The following is a 26,600-nucleotide window of genomic DNA, read 5'->3' as shown; positions in this document are numbered from 1 at the left end:
TTGGCCTTGATTTTCAAGCACTCCTACCAGAGGTCTGACTTCCATTCATTCCACAAATAGGTAGTACTGAGAATCCAGCATGGCAGGCATTGTGCTGAGGTGAATGGATAGGGTGGGTGGATTGATGAATGGGTGAACAGATAGGTAGATGATAGATAGATAGACAGACAGACAGACAGACAGACATAGATAGATAGATAAATGATAAACTGAGAGAGACTGAGAGAAAGAGAGATCAGACTAACAATGTCACACCTTCTCAATTTTGCCTAGAGAATACATACGTAAGGAGAAGGGAATATAGACTACAGTGGGTACGTGGGTAAAGGCCTAGCTGCTGTAACAAAGAGATCCCTTTATAACCACACAGGTAGGCACATAAAGGACATAAGTTGGTTTCTCTCTCACATGACAGTCTCAAGGGAGGCACTCCATATTGTCAGGTGATTCTGCTCCACACAAGCAAAGACCCTGGCTCTTTCCATATCACTCCCACAGCCCTACGACATTGACCTGGTCTGCATGGTCACGGCTGAGTTATAGACATATTTGGGTCCCAGGTGATGGGAAGAGGAGGAGAGAGCATGGAGAAGCACACACCTAAAGTTTTAAGGCCTAGACTTAGAAAGTAGCACACATCACCTCCCTTCACCATCCCCAATGCATTTCTTTGATTTAGGGGCACGTGTAAACATATCCCTTTGATTTAGAGGCACGTGTAAACACATCCTCTTGGTTTGGGAGGATGTGTTTACATATCCTTTTAGGGTATATGAAAACCTGGAGTCCTGTTGGGCAGTACTGGTGACAAACAGGATGGGCTCCCCCTTTTTTGACTTTTAACAACATACCTCTTTGACTTAGATGTATGTGTAAGCCAGGAGTCCTGCTGGGCAGCTGCCAGCGGTCTTGACCCAAGTAGGAGCTGTAGCAATGGGCTTTCTAAAGGAGGCTAAATTTCTCCTCCTGCTCATTTCTATCTGTCTACCTGCCCTATCAAAGAGAATTCAGAAGTGAGCCATCCAACGTTGGTGCTTGAGTGGGAACAAGACAGAAGTGGGCCCTCTCAGCTGCCTGATGAGAGTCACTGGCCAGGCTGGTGACCAACTTCCCAGGTTCAGTCCCCGAGAGGGGACAAGGTACCCTCCACTCACTGCCAGCAGGAAGAATCCGAGCCATTACCCACACACACTTCTGGAAGTGCAGGCCCGGTGCGCCACAGGCCAGGGACGCAGCCGGATTCTGGAACGTGCAAACTGCGGTAACTGGAGCGGGGGTTCTGGGCAGCTGGCTGGAGCCGGGCACCGGGGGTGTTGGGGTGCCCTTGGAAAGAAGAGGGGGCCTGCTCCCGCGACCAGAGAGATAGGCAGGCTGGGGCCCAGACCTCCCCGCCGTCACCCCCGGGCCCCATGTGGTGAGGCGGCCAGTGCAGCTGGCCCGGCGCCGGCGTCCGGGAACAGGAAGCGGCCTCCCTCCAGCGCAGCCCTGCGTGCGTCTCTCCAGGTGCGGTGCTGCAGGTGCGGCGCCTAGTGGCGCCGACTGACAGCCAACGCAGAGGATGAAGTGAGCGCGGGGTCGTCTTGGCGGCCCTGGAACGCCAGCCCGGGGATCGGAGCTTGCGGCTGGGCTCCGTGTGGGGGAGGGGTTTTGCCAGGAGGAGGGAGGCCGGGGAGGGGCTGCTGCGTGGAAGTTCGAATCCGGCCGCCGCGAGAGTGTCGAAGGCGAGGACCAGAGGACAGCTTGAGGTCCGGCAGGGGCAGTGTGGGAATCTCGGGTTTGGAAGAGGGCTGGGGGCGGTGCAAGTGGGTGGAAGGGAGAAACTGCAACAAGGCTTGGGAAGAGGGAGCTGGGGCTGTAGAAGGACTGGGCTGGCGCGGGAGAACGTCTACAGGCAGAGGGACGCAGGGCGGTGCAGAGGGCGGTGCAGTCCTGCAGGTGAGCCCAGCAGCGGCAATCAACCTCTGAACGAGACAGAGCTAGCGGGGCTTGTAGGGACGCGGCCGAGGCTCAAGCACCCACAGGGACCTTCTGCGGCTGCCGACATCCCCCACCATCAACCCACCGCGAGTGCACCAGGGTGGAGAGGCGGCCGGGGCGCCGACACGATTCTGAATCCGAAGGCTAATTTTCTGGGGCTATGGCTTTAAGAGGGACGCCGAGAGTGCGGGCCCTTTAAGGAAGGGGTCGGAGGCGTGTCAGGAAATGAGTCCTGGGCCCGCCTCGCCGGGGGAGCGGCCTTGGAGGTCCGGAGATTCCCGGACTGAGCAGGAGCCCGCGCCCTAGGAGGCCCCACGCCCAGGGCTCACGCCAGGCTGGCCTGCTCCTGTGTCCTTCCCTCCCCGCCCCCCTCCCTGCGCACCTCTGACCTCCCCCGCACCCCTCTTTCCAGGCCCACGCACGCCCTCACTCTGTTCAGCTCCCTGCAGACCTAGCCCTGTCCCTGCAAACCCTTCTCTTCCGTAGCCCTGCATGCCTTTCTTTCCCTGCACCTCTTCCCCATGCTGTCCTCTGCTTTTTTCGAGCACCCTCGTCCTGCATCCATTTTCTAGCACGCCTCTTCCTTCTTCCATTTCTCTCGCCTCCCTTCTTCCTGCGACCCCTCCCTGCGAGGCTCCAGCCTCTTCTCCCCTGAGAGATCATTTGCCTGTTCGCAAAAACCCTCCCCTGTGTCTTATCTCATGAGCTCTCTCAGGGTGGGAGCAGGTTGGGGGGCTCACCCCGAAGAACCTCTCCATCCAAGAGGACGGGGGAGAGGCTTCTAGCCCACCCCCCACCCGTGACAGTTGAGGGCTGTGGCTTGCATAAGGCAGAAGTGAGCTCACTGCCCTGTACTCCCGGAAATCAGTTCTGGCTGGAGGGTGACCCAGCTCCTTTGCTACCATGAACAGGGCGCCTTTGAAGCGCTCCAGGATCCTGCACATGGCACTGATGGGGGCTTCCGATTCCTCTGGCGAGGCAGAGGCCAGCGAGAAGAAGCCCTTTCTGCTTCGGGCACTGCAGATCACACTGGTGGTCTCTCTCTACTGGGTCACCTCCATCTCCATGGTGTTTCTTAACAAGTACCTGCTGGACAGTCCCTCCCTGCAGCTGGACACCCCCATCTTCGTCACCTTCTACCAGTGCCTGGTGACCACACTGCTGTGCAAGGGCGTCAGCACGCTGGCTGCCTGTTGCCCTGGTGCCATGGACTTTCCCTCCTTGCGCCTGGACCTCAGGGTGGCCCGCAGCATTTTGCCCCTGTCAGTTGTGTTTATTGGCATGATCACCTTCAATAACCTCTGCCTGAAGTACGTGGGAGTGGCCTTCTACAACGTGGGCCGCTCCCTCACCACTGTCTTCAATGTGCTGCTGTCCTACCTGCTGCTCAAGCAGACCACGTCCTTCTATGCCTTGCTTACCTGCAGCAGCATCATCGGTGAGTGGCCAGCCAGGGCCATGGGGCGGGGCAAAGGGGGCAGAAGGAAGTCCTAAGGAACCACCCTGCCAAGAATCTTTGGACCTTGTCTGTCCCACCTCACTTGATGCCACAGTAATAATATGAGGAGGAGCCTGGGGCCCAGACAGAGCAAATAATTTGCTCGAGGTCACCCAGCATCTTAGGGGCCCTCATACAAGGTGGGTTTAGAATCTCTATTCCGTAGAGGGAAAACCAAGGCACAGAGAGGTTAAGTAACTTGTCCAAGATCACACAGCTAGTGAGTGGCAGAGCTGAGATCTGATCTCAAGCAATCAAGCTCCATACTCTTGACCACTATTCTCTATTGTTACTCAAGAGCTCAAGTGCTCTTGACTCCCCATGCAGTGCCCTTTCTAGAGGACAATACGTATTCCATCACCCTGACTTTGCAGGCTCACAGTAACAGTTCAGACTGTGGCAAGAGATATGCCTTAGCTGTCTTCACAGACTTGACCCTCAGAAAATAGCAATTATTGATGGGGACATTGTGTTCATCATGTCACAGGTAGCATCTCATTTGTTTCTCCAGAGGTCCCGGGGTGGTGGCATCACCATGATCGTCTTCCTCCAAACAAGAAAAGTGAGGCTTAGAGAGGTTACGCTGTTTGCCCAGGGTCACACAGCTAGCGGGTAGCCAGGTTGAGGGGCAAACACTGACTGGCCAGACTGCCGGACCGGGCTCTGTTCTTGTCCCCTGGAAGTTAAAGCTGCACTAGTTGGTACAGTAGTCACCGGCCACGTATCTATTTCCATTTAAAGTACAGCAGGTCCTCAAATAACATCGTTTCGATGTACCATTGATGAGATGCCTCGGAACTTAACTCTTATTTATATCAATTCGCCTAAGGTAAAACTGGGTTAGTCCTGTCAGTGGAGTTGCAGAACCTGTGCATGTTAAGTGAAGACGAACTGTAATTCAAATTAAATGAAATTTTGAAATTTTAGTTCCTCAGTTGCATGTGTTGTAACCTGATTCTGTAGCCACCTTTCTAGTGCTCAGTAGCCGCACGTGGCCAGTGGCGATTGTACTGGACAGCACAGGTATAGAGCATTTGTTGTTTCATTGCAGCACACTGGGTAAGAGTGCCCCTGGCATCCCCCACCCGTCCTGGGGCTCTGTCATGCAGGAATGTGATCTTTTGAACCTGTTCAGCTTTTTCCTGGTGCTGTGAAGTTCATCTTGGTTGACCTACATACATATTCTTAGCTGGTGTCTCAGAGTCCCAGGCCACAGTACACGGCTTGCGGGGGAGGGGCTCATCCCATGCCACCTGTCCTAGAAATTGTTCCCCTTGTTGAGCAACTGCTGGATCCAAGGCTGCTCAGTCTAGCCCCAAGATGGCAGTGCCGGGGGAGAAAGGTAGAGGTTAGAGTGGAAGGAGCCGCCAAGATCCCTGGCAGCTCTCTCTCTCAGCTTCCCCCTTTCCCCCCACCCAGGGGCGGCCTCACTTCCTTTCACCCTTTTCCAAATGCTCCAGGGATCTCCACTTCAGTCCTGTAGACCTTGGGTGTGTGTTTGGGGGGCGGGCTGCTCTTGGTAGGAGAATTTGCCTGCAGGAAGGCGGCATCACAAGGGAAACCGGGCCCCAGTCTGAAAAGTAATCAAAGTAGCTGATGGTGAGATAGCTTCTGAGAAGGTGCATTCACTGGCCAGCCTGATGGGGCAGAGGCGGGAGAGGCTGATGTTCTCTGCTGGCCTAACCTGGCCCCTCTCTGCAATGGTCCCCCTTCCTTGCTCCATGTGGGGGAAGAGGGGTCACAAGTGACCACTCCAGGCCTCCTCCTTGCACTCCAGGGCACACAGCACCTTTCAAAGCTCCTTTTGGCTGAGCGTCCCTCTGGGGGCTAGAACCTTGAGGGCAGTCCCTCCTGGACTCAAAAGGTAACCAGCAAGAAGCTAGTATAGGGAGGGCCCCTACCCCCAGAACAGATCTGTCGGTAACCTGTTTGCAAAGGCTCTGCCAAGAAAGAGAATCCTGGGAGTGAGTCCCTACGAAGTGGTAGGTGCCTTGTCTTCCCTAATCTTCACAACCACCTCCAGCACAACTCCATTCATTCATTCTTTCTTTTTCTTTCTCTCTCTCTCTCTCTCTCTCTCTCTCTCTCTCTCTCTCTCTCTCTCTCTCTCTCAACGTTAATTGGGCCAAGCACATGTCAGGGACTGTGCCAGGCTTTGGGGACACAAATTTGGAAAAGGTAGTCTCCGCTTCTCCACTCCTGGAGGTCATGGTGATGACGCATGGCGGCACACGAGTTATGATCAAGCAGTAAGAGCTGTGATGGGGACATAGAAGGTGCTGTGGCAGTCCTGACTGGTGGCTGGGGCGGGAGGGCGGGGGCTCAGCTAAGCAGGCCACCTGGAGGAAGTACGAGCTGGTGTAAGGGAGGAGTGAGGAGAGGATGTTCCAGGCGGAAGAAAGAGCATGTGCACTTCCTGGCTGGGTCTGCGTGAGACTCGCCAGCCAGACGCAAGGCTGCCCAAGTTAAGTGAGTCTGGAATATTCCCCGAGGGCAGTGGGGAGGTGTGGCAGGACTTTAACCCAGGACAGGACCTGAGCAAATCTGTACTTTAGGAAAATCATTCTGGTTGCAGATTGTTGAGAGATGGGATCAAGCGATGACGCAGATCTCTGCAGCTGAAAGAAATGGCAGCTCAAGAAGTTAGGTAAACTTTTCCCAGGCCACCCAGCCTCTAAATGGCGGAGCCCAATGGAAGCCCAGATCTCGCTGACAGTAAAACTTTTCCTACTCCCCCAGGTTGCCAGATGCTGTAGCGGGAGATGCAACAAGTGTGTGACTCAGCCCTGCCTTCTGAGAAGGTGGGGTCTAGCTCAAGAGACTGTACCACCTTCGGTGGGTGCCTAGCGGGCCAGGGCAGACCAAGGATCCCAAAGGAGAGCGCGGGCAGCAATAGCTCTGGCAGCCTGGGAGGTGTCGGGAAAGATGTTCCCCCTAGAGAGGCTGCTTTGACCTTGAAGAATGACTAGGAACTCTCTGGGAAGGATTAGGGTGTTTCTGGTGCAAGAAACAAATAAGGGCACTGAGCCCTAGCCCGAGAAGCAGGGGGATGAAAGAGATGACACAGGGTGGTTCAAGGGACATCACAGACTGCGGACAAAGGTGCCAGGCTGAGGAGCATAGATTTGATGGTTCTCGATGGGAAGTGTAATCGGGAGGTGACACAAGATGACAGTCTCAGACAGTGTGACTGTGCAAATGACCTCCAGCCACAAGTGACTCTAACTCATTGTAGGCTTCCACGTTGCAGACAAGGAAGCTAAGCCTTTGAGACCCTAAATCACTTGCCCAAGGTCCCTTCAACATCTACATACTCGTCCTTCAGAACTCAGATCAAATATTACTTTCCAGATGCCCTAGGCCATCGCAGTCACCCAGTTATGGGTTCGCACAGCAGCCTGTACTGTTTTATGGACCTCTTCCCAATTGTAATTAAAGAAGTAGTTGGGCAAGGAATCATTTGAATGTCTTTCTCCTCTGCTAGAATGCCAGCTCCGTGACAACGGTTCATGCCCTAGGCCCCTTTCCCAGCCCTTGGACAGTGTTTTGCATGTCGTAGACTTTGGATATGGTTTTTTAAAATTGACTTTATTGGGGTGACAATGGTTAGTAAAGTGACATAGGTTCCTATAATACATCATCTGTATATCACATTGTACGCAGACTTTGGACGTATTTCTTGCAGAGAGGGTTGGGAAGGATAGGATGGTGAGGGCAGCATCACAGTCTATGAACTTTGGTGGCGAAATGCTCTGTCCTTCTCCCTCCTGTCCTCATCCCCTCGTCCTCTCTCCCCGCCACAGGTGGCTTCTGGCTTGGTGTGGACCAGGAAGAGGCAGAAGGCACCCTGTCTTGGACCGGCACCCTCTTTGGCGTGCTAGCCAGCCTCTGCGTCTCGCTCAACGCCATCTACACCAAGAAGGTGCTCCCAGCGGTGGACGGCAGCCTCTGGCGCCTCACCTTCTACAACAACGTCAACGCCTGCGTCCTCTTCCTGCCCCTGCTCCTGCTGCTGGGGGAGTTCCAGGCCCTTCGCCAATTTGCCCAGCTGGGCAGTGCTCACTTCTGGGGCATGATGACGCTGGGAGGCCTGTTTGGCTTTGCCATCGGCTTCGTGACAGGACTGCAGATCAAGTTCACCAGTCCCCTGACCCACAATGTGTCGGGCACGGCCAAGGCCTGTGCTCAGACGGTACTGGCCGTCCTCTACTATGAGGAGACCAAGAGCTTCCTCTGGTGGACGAGCAACATGATGGTGTTGGGTGGCTCTTCCGCCTACACCTGGGTCAGGGGCTGGGAGATGAAGAAGGTTCAGGAGGAGCCCAGCACCAAAGAGGATGAGAAGAGCAGCATGGGCGTGTGAGCTCCTGCAGGGACCCTGGGATGGCCCAGCCTGGCCCATGGGCATCAGGGGAAAATGCCCGTGAATGCAGTGAAGGCCTCTCTCTGGAACCAGAGAGGGTGGCCTGGAAGGGTATTGTTTACAGACCTAATCGGAACCTGGTGGTTAAAATGGAACCAGTGTTTTCAAGCAATGTTAGAAAGTTGCCAATCCTGTCTCTACCCTCTTTCCTATTTCTGGGATTTTGTCTTCCCCTGGGGAATAGCCACTTAGATTCTCTGGAAGAACGCTAGCTTTCAGGGAGAAAGAGGGGCAGCACCCCTTCCTGCCCCACTCCCAGGGCCTTCTACCTCCGCATTACCTTTGGGGTGGGGGATGGGCACCATCTTTAGGGACAGTATGATGAAGCCTTTAAGTCTTCACTTATACTCAGGGAGATGAGGGTGTGACTCCACCACAGGCCAATCGAAGGGATTTGGGAAACCTCACATCTGTGGGTCCCAGAGCAGGCAACGCAGCTTTGGCCCCACAAACCAGGCTCCCTTTGGAGGGAAGTGGGGGGCAGGGCAGAGGGAGGAAATGGACAAGTGAACCCTCTTCCCTACACAGAGACCAGCAAGCCCCGTGGAAGGGGGCAAAGGATCAGTTGTTCCCATGCCTGGCCCTGGCACCCCCAAGGGCTGTTGGGAAGTGGCCTGGGAATGGGGTACATTGTGGGAAAGTGCCCTTTCCCCCCCATCTGCACCCCATGTTTCCAGCTCCTGAACATGGGGAACCACACATCCTACAGGTTAAGCAGGATCGTTAACACCTTCCTAATCCCTAACACTGGTTTTACCTGCCTCACTCCTGTCTCCGAGCCCCTGGCACAACTGCCTGGCTCGAGTAATGGCCTCCTGGATGTGGAATCAGGAGCCACTTCTCACAACTCTGCCTCCTCCAGAACTTCTGGGGTGGGGGGCTGATGGAGCAGAGTCCCTGTCCAAAGCCTTCTACCTGAGCCTTGCTGGGCCCCCTAGATCCCAGAGGGACAGGTGTACACTGCTTCTTAGCCTCCTCCCTGCTCAGTGAACAACTGTATTCTTCCAGGAGGTCAGGGCTGATGAAAGAACCCAATTGTCCCTTCACCACACCCTCCTGGCCTCAGGGTAGTTTTCACCCCTGTCCCTTTTGTTGGGCATTTCATTCCACCGATCTCATCCTTGAGTTGATTCCTGATGTTTTTAGTCCCTACAGGGAAAAGCTAGGGAGAGTGGGTCTTCTCACCACCACCCGCTTCCAGCTCCCCACAATCCCAGGTGGTTTCCAATGAAATAGGTGGTGCACTGAATTGTGTGATTTAATTAAAATCGGAGTCGTATACGTTGTGTGTGTCGAGTGAGTGCAGGACGGAACAGGCAGAACCTGAATGGGATTTATGATCAAAGCCCTGAGGACAAATAGTGGGTCTGTAAAGGGCAGGAAGGCTCGCCCCTGCCCCCCAAGCCCAGGGCAGCCCTTCTAAGAGCCTGTTTTCTCTCACTGATGCAAATCCCAGGGCTCCTTCTGGGAGGTGGTTGATCAGACCTCAGGTTTCATATTAGTAATGGCTGCCGTTTGCTGGGCACTTTTGGAGGCTAGACACTATGCTGAGTTCTCTACATCCATCATTCATCTTCCCAACTCCCCCCCCACACACACACACACAAATACATCCTGTGAGGTGGGTGCCATCGCTGATTACCCATTTTACAGATGAAGACACTGAGGTTGAGAGAGGCTCACAGCAAGGAAGAGGCCTCTGCCTTCAGAACATACTAGGTACTTAACCACAGTGCCCTTAACTACACCCAGCATTTTATGAGCACCTCCCATGTGCCAGGTAATGAGATAGGTCGTATGAACATAAAGACCCCAACCTGCTTCGAGGGGCTCACATATAAACACATGTCCAAGAGTATAACAGGTTCAATAACGGAAATAGTAACCTAGTGCCCTGAGGTCTCAGACGATGACATGGAGACCAAGTCTGGGGGATCAGCCAAGTCTTCCTAAGGGCCAGAATGTTTGAACTGAGTCTTACTGGCAATTAGGGGACTCCAGGAGGAAGGGCAGACCAGCTGAGAGAACAAGGCTAAGCCTGGGAAAGAGACATTTGGAGAGAGGTGAGAGGTTTCGGGGTGGGAGTAGAACAGGAGGGTGGGCCATGGTGTGATGGGCCTTAAATGCAGTGGTCAGTCTGGACTTGATCCTATCCATTTGTAAGCCATCGCCAGGTCCCTTAAACAGAAGAGACGTGATCATTTCTGCATCCTTTGTATGGTCAGAAAATTGAGACAGCATTCTTCATGTCAGTTGCACTTTCTTGGACAAAATTCAAGAAAAAACTATAACTTTTTACCAAAATGTTTTAAATGCAGACAAAGATGGGTGCCTCAGGCTTCATCTCAAATATCAAAGTAATTCATAAATTAAAAAAAAATCCGGGGGTGGGAGCCAACTCTCAGAACACAACCGAACACCCCACCCCACCATGCAACCTCCCCCTCAGGTGCACACAAAGACATGCAGTGTGTGTAGATGGGCTTGGATCCACACAGGGCTGCAGGCCTCAATTCTGATGCAGATGAAGCCCAGGGAGCCACCAGAGCCAGGCTTGCAGCAACCCAGCCTGCTCCTGCACCAGCACCACTACCCCAGCTCATCTCTATGGTATCAAAGGGGCAGAGCCCGCCGCCAGGAAGGTCTGCCCTGCAAACAGGCAGAAGTGAGAGCCCTGACTGTACCCTCTCCCCTCTTATCCCATTCTGAAGGCAGGGATGTGGAAGGAAGGCTTCCTAGTAAAACACTGGTGGGTCAAAATGGAGAATTGAGGAACAGCAGCCTGGCCTGACACTACCATATACCTCTCCTTCAGAATGCATGACTCTTCTGCTGTTGGAAGAGCATTTGACCAGGAGGCAGGAGACGTGGGTTCCACTTCTTAGAAGGTACATGGCCTCAGGCGGGTCCCCTAACCTTTCCGGGTCACTTTTTCTATCTGAGATATGGGGATAATCCTTGTTCTTCCTGTCACACCATGGTTATGAATTAATGCTCAGCTTTGTTCCAGGAATATCGTGAGCTATTACTATTATCAACATCCACAAACAACAGTCTCTTTATTGAGTGCAAACTATGCACCAAGCACTAGGGAGACAAACAGTGGACAAGACATTAAAAACAAGTAAACAATCAAATAAATGCAGTGTGGTAAGTAATCAAATAAATGCGAAGAAAACAAAAAGCCAAAATGGAAAATATCAGAGAGGAACCATCTCTAGATAGAATCGTCAGAGAAAGCCTCTCTGTGAGCACAACATTTAACCTCAGACCAAAATGACGAGAAGGAGCCAGCCTAGGTAGGAAGCGCTAGAGAAAGGGCGCTCCAGGCGGGGGGTACAGGCCATATAAAGGCTCTGAGGAGGGAAAAGAGTTGGTGTGGTCAAGAACCAGAGACATGGCCAGGGTGGCAGGAACAGAGATGGGGAACTTCTTCCCAGAGGAAGACAACATCCCAGCTATAGGAAAGGGAGCACAGGCGGATTTGGCAGCTTTCTGACATTACTTTGAAACGCTGGTTCCTTTTGGTTCCACTCACCATGGGGAAGAGAGGAGGCAGAAGCCAAGTTCAGCCAGCGAGCATTGCACAGTCATCCCCCCTTATTCGCGAGGGATACGCTCCAAGCCCCCCAGGGGATGCCTGAAACAGGATAGTACTGAAACGTCTACATACTATGTTTCTTCCTATGTGTACATACTATGATAGTTTACTGCCTTTTCTATCTGAAATAAGAACTTAGCACATACTGTGGCTGTAACTTATGCAATTTGAAGTGTGACAGCAAAATTAGCACAAGTTTCTTTTCCTTCTTCACAATTTCACGGGTAGAAGATTTATTCTCACCGTCGATCTTAGCAACTTCAACATAGGACTTTTTTCTTTCCTTATTAAGTGAAGAACTTTCACCTTCCCACATAAAGGAAGAGCTTTAAAACTTCCCTTTGGCATATCTGAATTGCCAGTCTCATTCCTCTTGCGCTTTGGGCCGTTATTAAGTAAAATAAGCGTTACTTGAACATAAGCAGTGCAATACCGCCGTAGCATATCTGATAACAGGGACGGCTACTAAGCTACTAACAAGCAAGTAGCGTATGTACTGTGTGGATATGTGCTGACTAAGGGATGATCCTCAGCCCCGTGGGTCAGCATGAGTTGGCATGAGATTTCATCACACTACTCAGAAGGGTACGCAATTTAAAACTTAAGAATTGTTTATTTTTGGAACTTTCCATCGAATATTTTCAGACCGTGGGTAACTGAGACCGCGGGAAGCACAACCACGGGTAAGGGGAGACTGTACTGAACACAGCAAGGTTAGGTTTACTCTCAGTCCCATGGGCAGCCACGGGGGGTGTCGTTTATATCTTAAAATCGCTCTGAGGAGAATGGATTGACATGAAAGGTAAGAGCTCGGGGAGGCTAAAGTGGTGGCCAGGCGAGAAATGATGGTGGCTGAGACCCAGCTGGTGGCAGTACAGATGGAGAGAGAACAGATTTGAGATGCATTTAGAAGGTAAAGCCAACACACCTTTCAGAGGGATAAGATGTTGGGTTGAGAGAACAGAATTCAAGGACAATGCCCAGAATTCTGGCTTACAAAACTGGGGAAGGAGGTGCCATTTATTGGGCAGAGAAGACTAAGGGGTGAAAGGCGGGCTTGGGACCAAGAGTTTATTTCCGGACATGTTAAGTTTGAGATGTTGGTGGGTGGGTCAGGACGAGACATCATCCAGTGGGAATGTCAGGGAGACTCTGTGATTTTAGGACTCTGGAAGTCTTTGCGAAGGAGAAAGCAACTAAAGAAACAGCCTATTCCGCTTGCTGTTGATGCCTAACCTATTACCCCATAACTTGGCAGCTGAAAACAACCATTTGATTTTGCTCCTGATTTTGTGGATCAGGAAGGGTGCAGCTGAGCAGTTCTTGCTTGGAGTCTCTCAGGTGGTTTCAGATTCTGGCTGGGGCTGCAGCGCCTTAAAGCTCACCTGGGCTGAATATCCAAGACGGTTCACTGATGTGGCAGGTGCCCAGCTGGTGCCAGCTGTGGGCGGGAAGCTTTGCAGGCCTGTCAGCTGTAGCACCTGCACATGGCCTCTTCTGCGTGGTGGTCCCAGGGTAGTCAGACCTCTTACCTGCTGTTGCCTTCCCCCAGAGTGTACGTCCCAACAGGAGTAGATGAAAGCTACCAGGCTTTTTCTGACCCAGTCTTGGAAATCACATAGTGTCACTTCTGCCTTTCTCTATTGGTTAAAGCAATTACGAGCCCATCCAGAACCAAGGGTAGGAGACAGTCGCCACCTCCCATGGGGTATTTGAGGAAAAGGGTATTTGAAGAAAAGTGGGGATCGTACAGAATTTCAGGAAGACTAGAGCAGGAATCAGAATCTTATGGTCATCCTAGCAGGAGTTCATGACCTTCCTGCCAGAACACCACCTTTCATGCACACCAGCTCCACTGCAGTTCAGTCTCACTTCCAGGTCAGCTTCCCCAATTCCTAGGAGGAGGGTGTGATTGGGTCAGGTCCCCAAGGCAAAGTCACAGCTGTCACCCAGACCATTGCTATGGGGCCCATGAGTGGGCCCCGAAGGATGCTGGGACAGCAGTCCAGACAGCACCCACTACACTGGAATAGTCTCCTCAGCAGACTCAAATAGATAAGAAAACATGACCCCAAAGGTTTTGCTTTTTTCCTGACTTGATCTTTGTTCAAAAAATGCTGCTCACCAAAAAATAAATATATCCAAGCCCTTCATATTGCATCCAAGGAAAAAGTAAGACACAAAAAAGTCAAAAGAAGTTTCTGAGGTCACAAAACAGATTAGTGGTTGAGCCCAAAGTGGAATATGAGTCTCCTGGTCCTAATCCAAAGTGTTTTCTGCATGCTTGAGGTCACATACTGATAGACAGGGGAGCTATTTTATTAATTTAGCAAACATTTACATAAATTTTACTAGATGTCAAGCACTGTTGAAAGTGCTGTACAAATATTAATTCATTTAATCTGCATAACAACCTTCTGTGGGTAAAATTATCATCTTTCATCTCAAATGAGAAAAACTGAGGCACAAAGAGGTTAAGTCATTTGTCTGAGATCACACAGCTAATAAGTTGCAGAACTAGGATTTGAACCCAGGCAGTCTGGCTCTCAATCATAAAACCATGGCTTTCACCTTTGGTCTACAATTGAAAGGAAACTAGGTTTTGAGGTAAAAAGATGACTCAAATCATTGACTAGCTCTGTGGGCTTAGCTAAATGACTTAACCTCTCTGATCCTTTTCCTCATATGAAAGAAAAGAACGTTGCTATAATTCAAGAAATAACATGACAATTTAAGAAGTCAAGATGTGTGAAATTTAGTTGCTAGATGAGAAAACTGAGTCCCCAAAGGGTCAAATGATTTGCCCAGTACGCTAATGACAAAATAGAGTGTAGTCCTCAGCACTCCTGGCCCACCTGTCTGATTTGCTTTCCACAGTACCACGTGGGTGGGGAAGCTGCCTCACCAGATATAGCTCTCATCCAGCCCCTGCCCCCACCACAAACATTGGTTCCTGTGACAGGGCTAAATTTAGGACCTGAAACTGGCTGATATGGGGACAGCAAAACCTGCTGCACTGAAACACTTGGTCCAGGTGTGCTGGGAGCTTAGACGGAGGAAGGCTGTGTGTGGGTGTGGGGGAGGAAAGGATGGGCGTACTGCTGTGGGGGCAACAGCAGGCTGTCACTAAGCACCCAGTGGGGCAATTGATAACATTAGAGCTGGGAATGAGTTTGGAAATCAGAGTCCAGCCCATATTCCACAGAGAAACCTGAGGCTCAGCGAGAGCCCTACTGGCTTGCCCAAGGTTACAGTGTGATGGGGCAGAACCCAGAGCCCTCCTCCCAGGCAATGCCCTTTCCACTGAGCATCATCATTCTTTTTAAAACAATAGTTACTGTTATTATTAAATATTTTATTGTAACATATGTAATTATAAATATATTTATATTAGGTTAGCGCAAAAGGAATTGCGATTTTTACAATTTCTTTTACCTTTTAAACCACAATTACGTTTGCACCAACCTCAGATTATTAAATAATACTATTATCGTTAACACTACATACCAAGGGCTATCCTAAGCATGTGACATGTATGAACATCTGAGACAGGTACTATTAACATCTTCATGTCATAGATGAGGAAGCCAAGGCCTAGAGAAGTTAGCAATGTGCCCAGGTCACGTAGCTGGGTTTCTTCTCTGCACACTGAGAGACTGAATACACAAACGGACATTGGCCAAACCATATATGACAACAGAACTCTGACCCACAACCTCTGCAGCAATCATATCACAAAGCCAAACCACAACCTCCTCAGCAATGAGCCCAGAACAGTCAGGATTTGGTCAATGACTGCCAGTTTCCCTATTTGTGCCCCCATTCCCCACTTCTAAGGACCAACCAATCCCATAAGACTGCATCCTTGCAGCCAAAAACAACTTAGCTGGCTTAGAGCTCCATTTCTCTTCTGTGGTTAACATGGTCCTGTTCTAAGCTTTAAGGTCCCATGACCAGGACAATGAGACAGTGTAGCTCAGCTGCAGCTTGAACTGAACCTATCATCCAACAGCGTCTGTCAGAGCAAGCCACGGTCGATTTCCAACCTCCAGCCAATATTCTTTTCCTTCTACCCTGCACTCTGCCTCCTGACTGCTCCCAGCCTCTCACCTCGCCGATGGCTTCCCTCCTTCTCCTTGTATGAACCCAGGCTTCTCTCCTGGACTTCCATCCACCCCTGCCTCCCAGGCTTCCTGGTGACTCTGCATAACAACCTAGCCCCATTCAGCCTGGTCGCAAGCTCCAGCCCTAATGCCCGTGCATGTAGCCCCAGAAAAGGAAATGAGACACTGAGAACCCATACCTGACATAAATGACCTTTATTTAATAAACCCTGATTTAAAGCATGATCTCTTTGGATTGAATCTCAAATGAAAAGAAATGATTTAAAACAGTAAAATCAATTCAACCACCACCCCCGTAAACCAGTGGATCCTGGAACCAACCCAATCTATCCTCGAACACTTGGGCTCTGGGATATCATCATAGTCATGAAACTGAACCTGAACCTGAACCATATTTCATTGAGCTCTGTTCTCAGCTCCCATAAAACCTGGTAGGGTGAGATCAACAGAGACAAACGCAGACCTCCAGCTCTCCTGGAACCAAGAGCTCAAACTCATCAGTGGGGAGGCAAGAGGACAACACCTCTCCACAGTCCAGGCAAGTAACATTCATGAGGGAAGAGGCCAGGGTGCAAGTAAAGAGGTATTGGTGGAGCCCATAGCAAACTGGAGGCCAGTGAGCCCAGCAAAAGGCCAAAACTTCCTAATTTCCCAAATTACTGGTGGCCAAACTAGTTTGCCCCTCTGGCCACCAGTTCCAGCTTCTAGGCTTGGAGTCAGTGGACCTGAGTTGGAATCCTAGCTCTGCCATCTGTTGGCTCGGGTCTTTGCATGAGTGAGATAACATCTCAGGAGCCTATTTCCTGCTCACTTCCTAGCTGTGTGAACATTGGCAAATGACTCGAAGTCTCTGAGCCTTGGTTGCCTCATATATAGAGTGAGGATGAGAATAGTTCCTATTCCAGAGGGCAGTGTACCGATTGGATGAGATAATGCATTCTATGCATGCTTATCACACTGTCCGGTACCTAAACAGCAGATGTGATTATTAGATGGAAACTCACAGTGTTAAGAATGATAGGACTTTGTTTCCTCTGCCACACAGGCCTACGGATTTATCTCTGAGGCCTGCCCAGAGCAGCCTTCCAGCCAGCTAGGTGCAGAGAGCTGCCCTGGCAGGAGCCGGCGATGGCAGGGCCCTGCGGCCACCTCTACCCATGCTGCCCTCATCCGCCGAATGGATCTCTGCTCCTTCCCTCCTGCTACAATCATGGGGAAGAGGGCAATTTATTTATCACAGGAGTGAACTCCTCATGAAAACACCAGTGGGGACAACCAGGAACATAATGAGGAAGGGGAGATGAAAGGGGGCCTTGGTGAACTGGACAGTTCTAACCAGGGGAGCCACGACTCGGATACCTCCCCTCTTTTTTTGCCACTTGAGAGTATGGGCCTATATTAGTAGAACTTCTCATTTTGCAAGAGAAGCTGGAAACCTATACCCACGGGAGCTAGCCTGCTCAGGCCACCATTTCACAACCTCTTTCTTGTACATGACTTCTTTGGCAGCTTGATCACTTCTGTGAGAGGTTGAGGAGGACACAGGATCCCTGGGGCAAGATTGGCAGCATCTCTAAGAACCAGAGCTAATGGGATTGCGCTTGTTGCCTGTTCCAGTTAAAGCGCCCTTCCTTTCTCACCTCGGCCAAAAGAGAAGTTTCCGGAAGGGGATCGCCCTGGCTGTTTCCACCATTTTTCAGCAGCAATGATTACAGTGTACATTTACAGGCCCTGAGAGTGAAAGGTTGTACTACCCTTCTTTCCCGTCTCCTTACCGATGGGCAGGGAAGCAGGACAGGACTCAGAGGGCTGCTGTTGTTTTTGTTATGGTGGATTATAAGAACAGTTAACATAACGGTAACAGTAACAAAACAATAATTACAGAGCTCTGGATACAAAGTCCCTCACCATGGAAGGGAGCAGTAAACTTTGAATGATGATTGATGTCATTGCCTTTGGCTTTTTTTAAAGTTAGTTTGCTAAACAAATATCTTTTGAAAAAATGTATTGATTTGAACAATTAATAAATTAATTTGCATGTTTTCAACATATTGTTTATTTTCAACAAATTGAACAATGCATATTTAAAAAATTCAAGTGGTACAGAAATATATATGCACATATATATGTATATTTATATATATATATATATGGATATATACCCACTTTCCTCTACCCCCTCCTTACCACTCGCCAGCAACCCAGCCCTGAAAATGCAATTACATCACCCTCCTGATAAGGGCCAAATGAAAGGGCTTCTCACTATAGAAACTCTAAGTTTTCTTTTCCCTAATGTTTTGGCTCCATAGCCCCTGGTTATAATCATTTTTCAAATCAGTTTCTTAATCATAAATAATAGATTGTTTTTAAGCTGAATCACAGAAATCTCCTACCCCCTGCTTTCGTTAATCACCCTAAAGCTTGTGATTAATGTCTGTTGACTATGGTCATTGTAGTACAGCGTTCTTTCCAGGCCTAGCTCCCTGGTGAACAATAATTGAATGACCGGTTAAACCAGAAGAAAGGCCAGGCTCCGTGAAGCTGAACAAATTTTTCATCACGCAGTCACCTTGTATCAATGGCTTTGAATCTTGCTTCTTGGGCCAACACTTTTAACTCGATTAACTAAAATCTATCTCTTCTCATCTAGGGGGCCATTGGGATACAAGTGATACCCCACCAAGACCTCCAGTACATCCCGACCACAGAGGTCAACCTGGTCCTCCAGGCGGCTCTCGAGACCCCTTCCCTTCATCTAAGATCAGACAGGGCGAGAGTCCTGTGAATCTCCAATAGGCAGGGACAATGGCCACATTCAGCAGGAAGCAGATACAGAAGAGGAGATCTCCTGCCCTTCAACTTCCCAGAGACTTATAGGGATCACGTCTCTCAAGGGAGATATAAGGCAGGCAGTTAGAGCAGGAATGGGGTCTCTGGGACGCCTGGGTAGGTCAGTGTATAGAGCATATAAAATGTATTGTATATGTTGGATTGAGGTATGCAAAACAAGTTGTTTACTAGTAGGGACAGGACTATTGCCGCTCATGTGTGAGACTGATCAGAGTGAAGTGAAAAATATGTTTTTGTGTGAAACTGAGCATAACAAAATTGAGTGATAAACACAATCACCAAAACAATTTCTTGTTATCACCTAAGAGGTAAACAAGTCCTGGTTACAACACTTCTGATTATCACCCAAGAAGTAAACAAGTCCAAGGAAAAAAGCATAAAAACAGAACTCCAGAGCAATGCTGTGAGCAGTCTGACTGGGCGCTCCACGAGGCTCTGAGTCAGACACTACCCGACAGAGTCCTCTGCAAGGGGCAAGCCGCGATACTCCGGGACTCTCCGAAGTTCTTCCTTGCAAGACCAGCTCGCTTCAGACCCGTCGTAGGCCCAGTCGCCTCTCCTGGACCAGGGACCTTCACCACCTCAATTGGGACTTGGTTCGTTATTAAATTTTATTCTATTCTGTATAACCTTCTGTGCTTACCAGAGCATTGGCTTCTGGAGGGACATTTATCTCAAATGCTCCTGAGGATACCAGTTTTGCAGTTTCTTTTATGCATTTGAAATTAAGGAGGGAAAGTGAGGAAAATGACAGCAGAACAGTCTGGAGATGGGAGGAAGCAAAACAGGGATTGGATTTGCAAGATAGTTAACAAGATTATGTGCTCTCTTGAGGGTTAATACCCTCTTCGAGGGGTATTACTTCTGGTGTTTCAAAGGTGTGTTAACCTAGATGCACAAGAACAATGGACAGGGCTGGCCTACTACCTTTCAGTAAAGAAGTGGGACTGTGGCATGACTACCCACCATGACCTGCCCATTTAGAAATGTATCATCAGATCTCCCTGTGAGGTCACTTTCCACAGAACCCCTTTTATTGTCCACGTACCCTTGGGTCCCATCAGATGCTCTTGTGTCCTCCCAATGTATGTTTGCTTTTTGCTTACGCTAGGTCGAAGAAAGTTTGGTTACTTGACACCAGAAGGACCTTGATTTGACCAAGGTCATAAACACAGCTTGATTCATGGGCCTGAGGGGCCTGGGGTACAGATGTGGCAGCAGTTTGTAGCTCCTTCCACCACCCTGCACTCCACCCCCTTTGGAAAGCTACTCCCCCATGCACAAGGCAAGCATTCACTGGGTGCTTCCTTCATGGAAGGTGATAAGACAGGTAAACAGTTAACAGGAGTGGGCTTGTGAGCTGGAAGGATGGGACAGGCAAAGAGCTAACAGGAGTGAGCTTATGGGCTAACAAGAATGAGCTAAACATTAACCACTTGGCTCTGACTCCCCTGGCCAGCACAGCACCTGCAGGCTGACAAGCACCTTACATCCATCATAGGTAGGTATAGAACAGTTCCCAATCACAACGGCAACCCCCTACAAATTAACAGACACCCATCATAGATGGGAACAGAATGGTTCCCAATTGCAACAGCAACCCCCTGCAAGCTGACATCCATCATAGATGGGAAAAGGACAGTTCCCAGGAGAAGACAATTGTAATGGCAGCCTCCCCTGCAACCTGACAAGCCTCCTGCATCCTGCTTAGAAACATATAAAACCCCAGCATTCCTTCTCATCAGCGCAGCTGTCCCCCATAGGACTCTGCCCTGGCTAAACTTTTGCCAGTCACTCTCTCTCTCTCTCTCCTTCCCCTACCACCCCCCCTCGCCCCACCCCCAGCTTTCAATAAATCTTTTCTCTGGATACTCTTGTAGAGTCTCGTAAATTTTTTTACATTCTACCGATGACCAGGGATTAATTCTATGCCAAGACAGACGGGAGCTAACCTCTGAAGTCCTTGAGAGGCTTCATTTTCTAGCACTTCATTCTTCTAAAATAAAATATCTGTGTACCAGAATGGAAGAGAAAGTGAAATGAAGGACTAATATTGCAGAGAAGACTATGATTCTACAGTAGTGGCTGTTAAGCGTATTTAGGCCAGGAGCAGAAACCTGATCTTAAAAGCCATCTTATCTTGATCCTGTCTTGCTTTATCTCCTAGGGGCCTGGGCCGTCCTGGGTGGTCCTGACAGCGACCTGGGGCTGGGGTGTGGAGCTGGAGGGCTTGGTCATGCCCTGAAACCCTTTGTCAACGAAAACCCCCTGAAGCATTGAAGGGGGAACAACCTGGATTACCCCCTCCTATAAAACTCCACACCCCTCTTTGCGGGGGAGGTTATGATCCTTTCCCTCTGCTCTAGGCTGACCTGCCACAGCTCAAACACACCAAACAAATTCTAATAGACTAATTTTGGTCTCCTGCGACTTATTCCTCCGGCCTTGCCTAACAGGGGCCAAAAGCCCACTCTGGGGGGGGGGGGGGCAGTGGTGGAGGCTCCACTCCTCCAGCCGAGGTTTGTAACTCAGGGGCAGGCCAAGGCAAATCCCTCGGCAATCTGTCACCTCAAATACGTCACCTCTCCCAGGACCCTGGATTAGCAAAGACAAATTTACTGGTCTCCAGTAAAAGAAAGGCTCAGCAATGAGACCCTTTTTCTGGTGGCTGAGAGACGTATGTTGTGTGTTCTCTTTGTCCCTGTCACCAGCTGGCTCCCTGCCACACATAGACCTACAAACACACACACCACACTCGCCTCCCTTGAGCTCAAACAGTAGTTGCTGTTTTCTTGAGTAAGAACCTATGAAATATCAGTTTTGAAATTAAACACAGTTACACATCCCCCCCACACACACCCTTCCTGTTCTTTTGGTTGGTGCCCTCCCCCTGGTTTTGTTTCCATGCATTTCCTCATTATTACTGTAGAATCTAGGCTGTGACTGAAACCCGAGGCCAAATAAGTCCTCTGCTGCCTATGCCACTCAGCCAATGGGCCGACACAGGAGTTGGGTCATAGAATAAGCGTTTATATCAGAGCACTGGTGGTCTGAGAAGGCTGTGGGTTAACACGTCCAAAAACTGCCTTCACATTCTCAGACCAGCTTGGGGTTTTTAAAGGAAAATCTGGGCATTCCTCCAGAGGCTAGCTGACGGTCCCAGGGGTCTGCATAGAGCCTTCCCCACGTGATTCTATGGTGGAGTCAGCAACCCAGGAACAATGATTAGTCTGGTAGACCATTGCAATTGTGATCAATAAACCCAAGGGTATTAATCATAAATTTCAGGGTAATTTTCTAAAACAGGGAACTGGGTGGGGCAGGAGACATTCCAAGCTCAAACCACAGGGGGATAATCTATTGTTAAACTATAGGTAGGTCAAGGGACATGGAGAGGCCTCTACTATGAAGGTGCCAACTGGGCCATTTCAGGACCTTTCCTCTCAGGGGAGAACTGAGTGCAGCTTTCCTGAGTGATGAGAGTCACTGAGGTCTCAGTCCCAGGGGGTCTGGGCACAGCCGCCCATCCACCTGCCACCAGCCACTGGGTTCATGGCCCTATGGCCACATCTGATCTGAGAAGGAACATCCTGAACTCTCTTAGTCTGCTATGACAAAGATTAGAAATGTACTCATTTGCCCATTTCTTGGCTCTTTGCTCAAGGTTACCAGAGTCCTTTGGAGGTTAGGCCCAACCCACCCAAAGTCACCTCCTCCATTAATGTTTGACAAATGGTGGAAGCCCTAGTAGGACTGGTTACCTCCTGCCTCAGGGGAAAATTCCGGTGTGTGTATAGGAGCTCTGATCCCACAGGTCAAGATTCCTCAACTTCTTTGACCAGCAGAACAGTCTGAGAAGGGCCCGAGGGCAACCCTCAGAGAACCACCATCCCTTATAGGAGCTGGGTGGCCAGGGTATGTCCTACAGAACCCTGGGGATCACAGGGGGCAGCCTTAGGAGCAAAATGTCTGGGAAAAACACAGCCAGAGGGGACAGGGACAAATAGGTGGGATTCTGGGCTCACTACCCCAGACCCAACTGAAACTATACCACCTTATTTTCCTAAACTTCTAAATTGAAGTGTGACATGCATACAAACAAGGAGATGAATCATAAAAGTGTGCAGCTAAATGAATTACCACAAAATGAACACATCTGTGTGAGCGTTGCCCAAGTCAAAAAATAGAACATTACCTGCATACCAGAAACTCCCCTAGATGTCACTATCTCATCCCTCTTGGTCAATAGTCACCTCTATCCTGACATCTGATGTCTAACACCACAGATTAGTTTTTGTTGTCGTTGTTTTTAATTTATGAACTTAAGATCTTTTTAATATGGAGACCAGTAAATTTGTTTATTTAAAATGAATTGCACATGCTAATCCCATGCATATATTCAGGTAAATAAAAGATCCATAATATCCATGAAAAACCAGTATCATATATGCAAATTTGATACAAACAATGCTTGTTTATATCTATAAACTATGGAATTTCTTAGTGGAATATATCTGTCTTTTTAAAGTCCTGTTTTGTTGCTGAGGCTTATTTTTTTTTTATTTACAATGCTCTGTAACTCTTTAAAATAATAGCTTTATTGCGATATAATTAATTTACCATACAATTCACCCATTGCAAGTTTATAACTCAATGGTTTTTAGTATGTTTACAGTTGTGCAACCATCATCACAATCATTTTAGAACATTGTCATCACCCCAACAAAAAGCCCATATCCATTAGCTATTGCTCCTTACTACCCTCCAGCCCTCCCAGCCTTAAAAAAACAATTTCTAAAAACAAACAGAAACAGAAAACATAAAAACAAAAAACCAATTTCTGCCGCTATAGATTTGCCTATTCTGGACATTTCATATACATGGAATTCAACAATATGTGGCACTTTGTCACTTAGCATAATGTTTTCAAGTTTCATCGCCATTGAAGCATATATCAGTACTCCCTTCTTTTTTATTGCCAAATGATATTCCATTGTATGGATATAGCACATTTTATTTATCCATTAATCAGCTGATGGACATTTGGTTGTTTCTATTTCTTTGGCTAATAATACCGTACATTAATTTTGCCTGGCTGTGAATGTGTACATATATAAATGTTTTCTTTTGTGTCTGGCTTCTTCTGTTCAATATTAAATTTAAGAGATTCATCTATGTTGTTGAATCTAACTATAGTTTGTTCATTTTTATTATTATATAGTATTCCTTTGTTTGAATACACCACAATTTTTTTATCCATTCTACCACTTATGGATGTTTAGGACTATTACTAACAATACTACTATGAATAGTTCTGTAACGTCTTTGCCATACATCTGCACAGATTTCTGGTAGGTATGTGGTAGGAATAAAATTGTTCCGTCCTAGGGTGTATCATTCACAATCCGTAAGATATGTAGTTGTTCAAATTGAGTATTAACACCGGACAGTTTTCTAAAGTGGTTGTATCAATTTACATTCCCAACAGTAGTGTATGAGTATCTTTTTTTTTTTTTTTTGTACGAGTGTCTTAATTGCTCACATCTTCCCCAACACTTGGTTTTGTCAGTCCTTTAACTTTATCCGTTCTGGTGGGTCTACAGTGATATCTCATTGTGGTTTTTGTTTCCCCAAGGTGAGCTCCTTTTTATGTGTTCATTGGCCACTTGCATATTCTTTGTGGGAGAGGGAATGGAAAGTGTTTGTTCAGGTCTCTGGCCTTTAACAAGTTTCACTGGGCTGCCTGTGTTCCTTTTCTTTTTTACCTCTAAGAGTTCTTTAAATATTCTGGATTTGAGCTCTTTAAGAATTATGTGTTACAGCTACTTCCGGTCCATGATTTGCTTTTTCACTCTCTAAATAATGTTTTTTGATAAACAGAAGTTCATAATTTTAATATAGTTCAATTTATTAATCTTTTCCTTTATGGTTAGCCCTTTCCACGTCTTAAGAGTTTTTTGTCTACCCCGAAGGTCAGGATAGTCTCCTATATAATCTTCTCAAAGCTTTACTGTTTTATCTTTCACATTAAGCATATAATCGACCTGGAACTGATTTGTATGTTCTGAGATAGGGGTCAAGATTCATATTTTTACACTGGGATATCTGATTGAGCCATTTCCATTATAGGAAAAACCACCTTTACCTCACTTCTTTACATAGACGTATTTGTCATGAATAAAATACCAGATATGGGAGAGTCAGTTTCTGGATTCTCAATTCTGAAACTTTTGTCTATTTATTTTATTCCAATCCCATGCTACACCTCTATCATCATCATCTTCTTCTGCTTCTTCCCCCTTTCACAAATGAGGAAACTGAGACACAGAGGAGCTAAGTAACGTGCCCAAGTAAGTAATTTGCTAGTTAATGGCAGAGCTGGAAATGGAACCCAAGGAGTCTGGCTTTTCGGTCCATGCTCTCAATAAGTTTTACAGTTTCTCGCGTGAAGTCATGGAAACAAGAATTCCACTGCTACACACTGCAGAACGCCATGTAACTAAAGGGAAGAGGGCGGGGCCCTGATGCTCCTGCCTCAGCCGGAAACCGGGCCTCCGCTTCTTTCCCAATCGCACCACTGGAGGGCGCGGGTAATTTAAACTCTCCAGGGACGCCCCTCTCTCCTAATCCTGGTTACCATTCAACCAATCATCAAATATTTACCCAAAACGCAGTTCAAAGGGAATGTAAAAAATTGCTCAATCTAGTCTCCATGCAGGATGTAACAAAAAGACAAACAGAACCGATGTTTGCCTTCTTAAATATCTTCAGCAAGGAAAGAAACCTCCCACTGTCTGATTAATATGTCTATTTCCTAAATCACTTTACACTAAATCCCTCCTTAAATCTCTTACTCTGCCCAGCTCACACTAGATTCTTTTATCTTATCCTTAGTGGAAACAAAGAGCATCTGTTTGGCATTCTCATAGCAACCACTCCTCACAGTTGCTTGTAAATAACAAGATATATAACTATGACGTCAAACCTCAGTTCTCATCTCTCTCAAAGATATGATAGTACACGATTACATTTCATCTCCTTCGCAATTTACAGGCTTCTTTGGTCTCGCTCCAATTTCTCCATGTCCCTTTCAAAGTATAAAGTCCAAAAGTGGACGTTGCACTCCAGTATTGTACCCAGTGTCAGGCTTACTTCCTGATTCTTGAATGTTACCCTGTTAACATACCCAAGCAATATGCAATCATTCAATAAAATAATTCATCTTTATCAACTTGATGAAGAATTATATAGTAATTAAAATAACAAACACAAACACAATGACGTAGCATGCTTAATGTTTGAGAAACTCATGCAATACTGCACCTCTGCTTTGATTAAAATTATAAAAAGATATTTGTAGACAAAGACTAGAAGGCAACATGGGGATACAAAAAATAATTGATTTGTTTGATTTGGGGGATTGATGGTGATTACTTACCAAAGAAATGCAGAGTCAAAGTAGAACCAGAATTTGAACCCAGCCATTCCAAATGTGCAAGATGTTGGGCTTAACCACTATATCACACCGACTGTCAATGATAGCCTAATACGGTAGGGATAAATGACATTCGATCATTCAGCAAATATTTATTAAGCACCTACTACATATCAGGTACCAAACTAGATGCTGCGAACACACAGATGAGCAAGATAAACACAGTCCCTGCCCTCATGGAACTCACAGTTTATAGAGAAAGAATTGTGAGAGTACAGAGGAGAAAAAGAGAATACACATCTTTGTAGTCCTAACCTCCTTACACTCTGTTCCATTCCTAAGAAGAGCATCAACCTTGTGGAGAGAAAAGGGGATAGGAGAGGGGGAACACAAAGCCTTGAAAGAAAAGCGACGAGAAGCGGCATCTATTCAGCAAGCATTTGGAGAGGAGATTGAAAAATAAGAATAGAGTCAGGATTGAGATAGATTGTTTTTTTTAGGACTGGGATAGATTTTTAAGGTTCCTGCCAACTTGAGACCCTAGTCCCTGTACAACTTTTACTCCACTGAGTGCCAAGCTCTGAGCTAGCCCCTGAAAATAAAACTGTAAATAAGCCATGGCCCCTGCCCTCCAGGAGTTTATAGTCTTATGGGGCAAACAGACAAGTAAGAAATTCTAATACCATGTACTA

At 48.0% G+C, this 26,600-nt stretch overlaps 1 protein-coding gene across 3 annotated transcripts; it reads left to right on the top strand.

Moving 5' to 3' along the window:
• Positions 1-1,189: 1,189 nt before the first annotated feature.
• Positions 1,190-10,560, top strand: SLC35C1 (solute carrier family 35 member C1). 3 transcript variants are annotated; one of them, XM_081064270.1, is made up of 3 exons: positions 1,190-1,261; positions 2,889-3,415; positions 7,279-10,560. In XM_081064270.1, the coding sequence occupies exons 2-3, from the start codon at positions 2,920-2,922 to the stop codon at positions 7,836-7,838; spliced, it is 1,056 nt and encodes a 351-aa protein (XP_080920396.1). In that variant the 5' UTR covers positions 1,190-1,261; positions 2,889-2,919; the 3' UTR covers positions 7,839-10,560. The 3 variants fall into 3 exon arrangements, with proteins under 3 accessions (XP_080920396.1, XP_080920395.1, XP_080920394.1); XM_081064269.1 differs by lacking the exon at positions 1,190-1,261 and adding an exon at positions 1,455-1,745; XM_081064268.1 differs by lacking the exon at positions 1,190-1,261 and having other exon boundaries at positions 1,707-3,415.
• The last annotated feature ends 16,040 nt before the right edge of the window (positions 10,561-26,600 follow it).

The sequence above is a fragment of the Rhinolophus hipposideros genome, assembly GCF_964194185.1.
Source record: "Rhinolophus hipposideros genome assembly, chromosome: 10".
NCBI classification, from domain to species: Eukaryota; Metazoa; Chordata; class Mammalia; order Chiroptera; family Rhinolophidae; genus Rhinolophus; species Rhinolophus hipposideros.
The sequence above is the reverse complement of the archived record's forward strand: the minus strand, read 5'-3'. Positions and strand labels throughout refer to the sequence as shown.

Coding starts and splice junctions, on each gene's coding strand:
- SLC35C1 (XM_081064268.1), top strand. CDS start 2,881: ATGAACAGGGCGCCTTTGAAGCGCTCCAGGATCCTGCACATGGCACTG. Junction 3,416..7,278: donor TACCTGCAGCAGCATCATCG/GTGAGTGGCCAG, acceptor TCCCCGCCACAG/GTGGCTTCTGGCTTGGTGTG.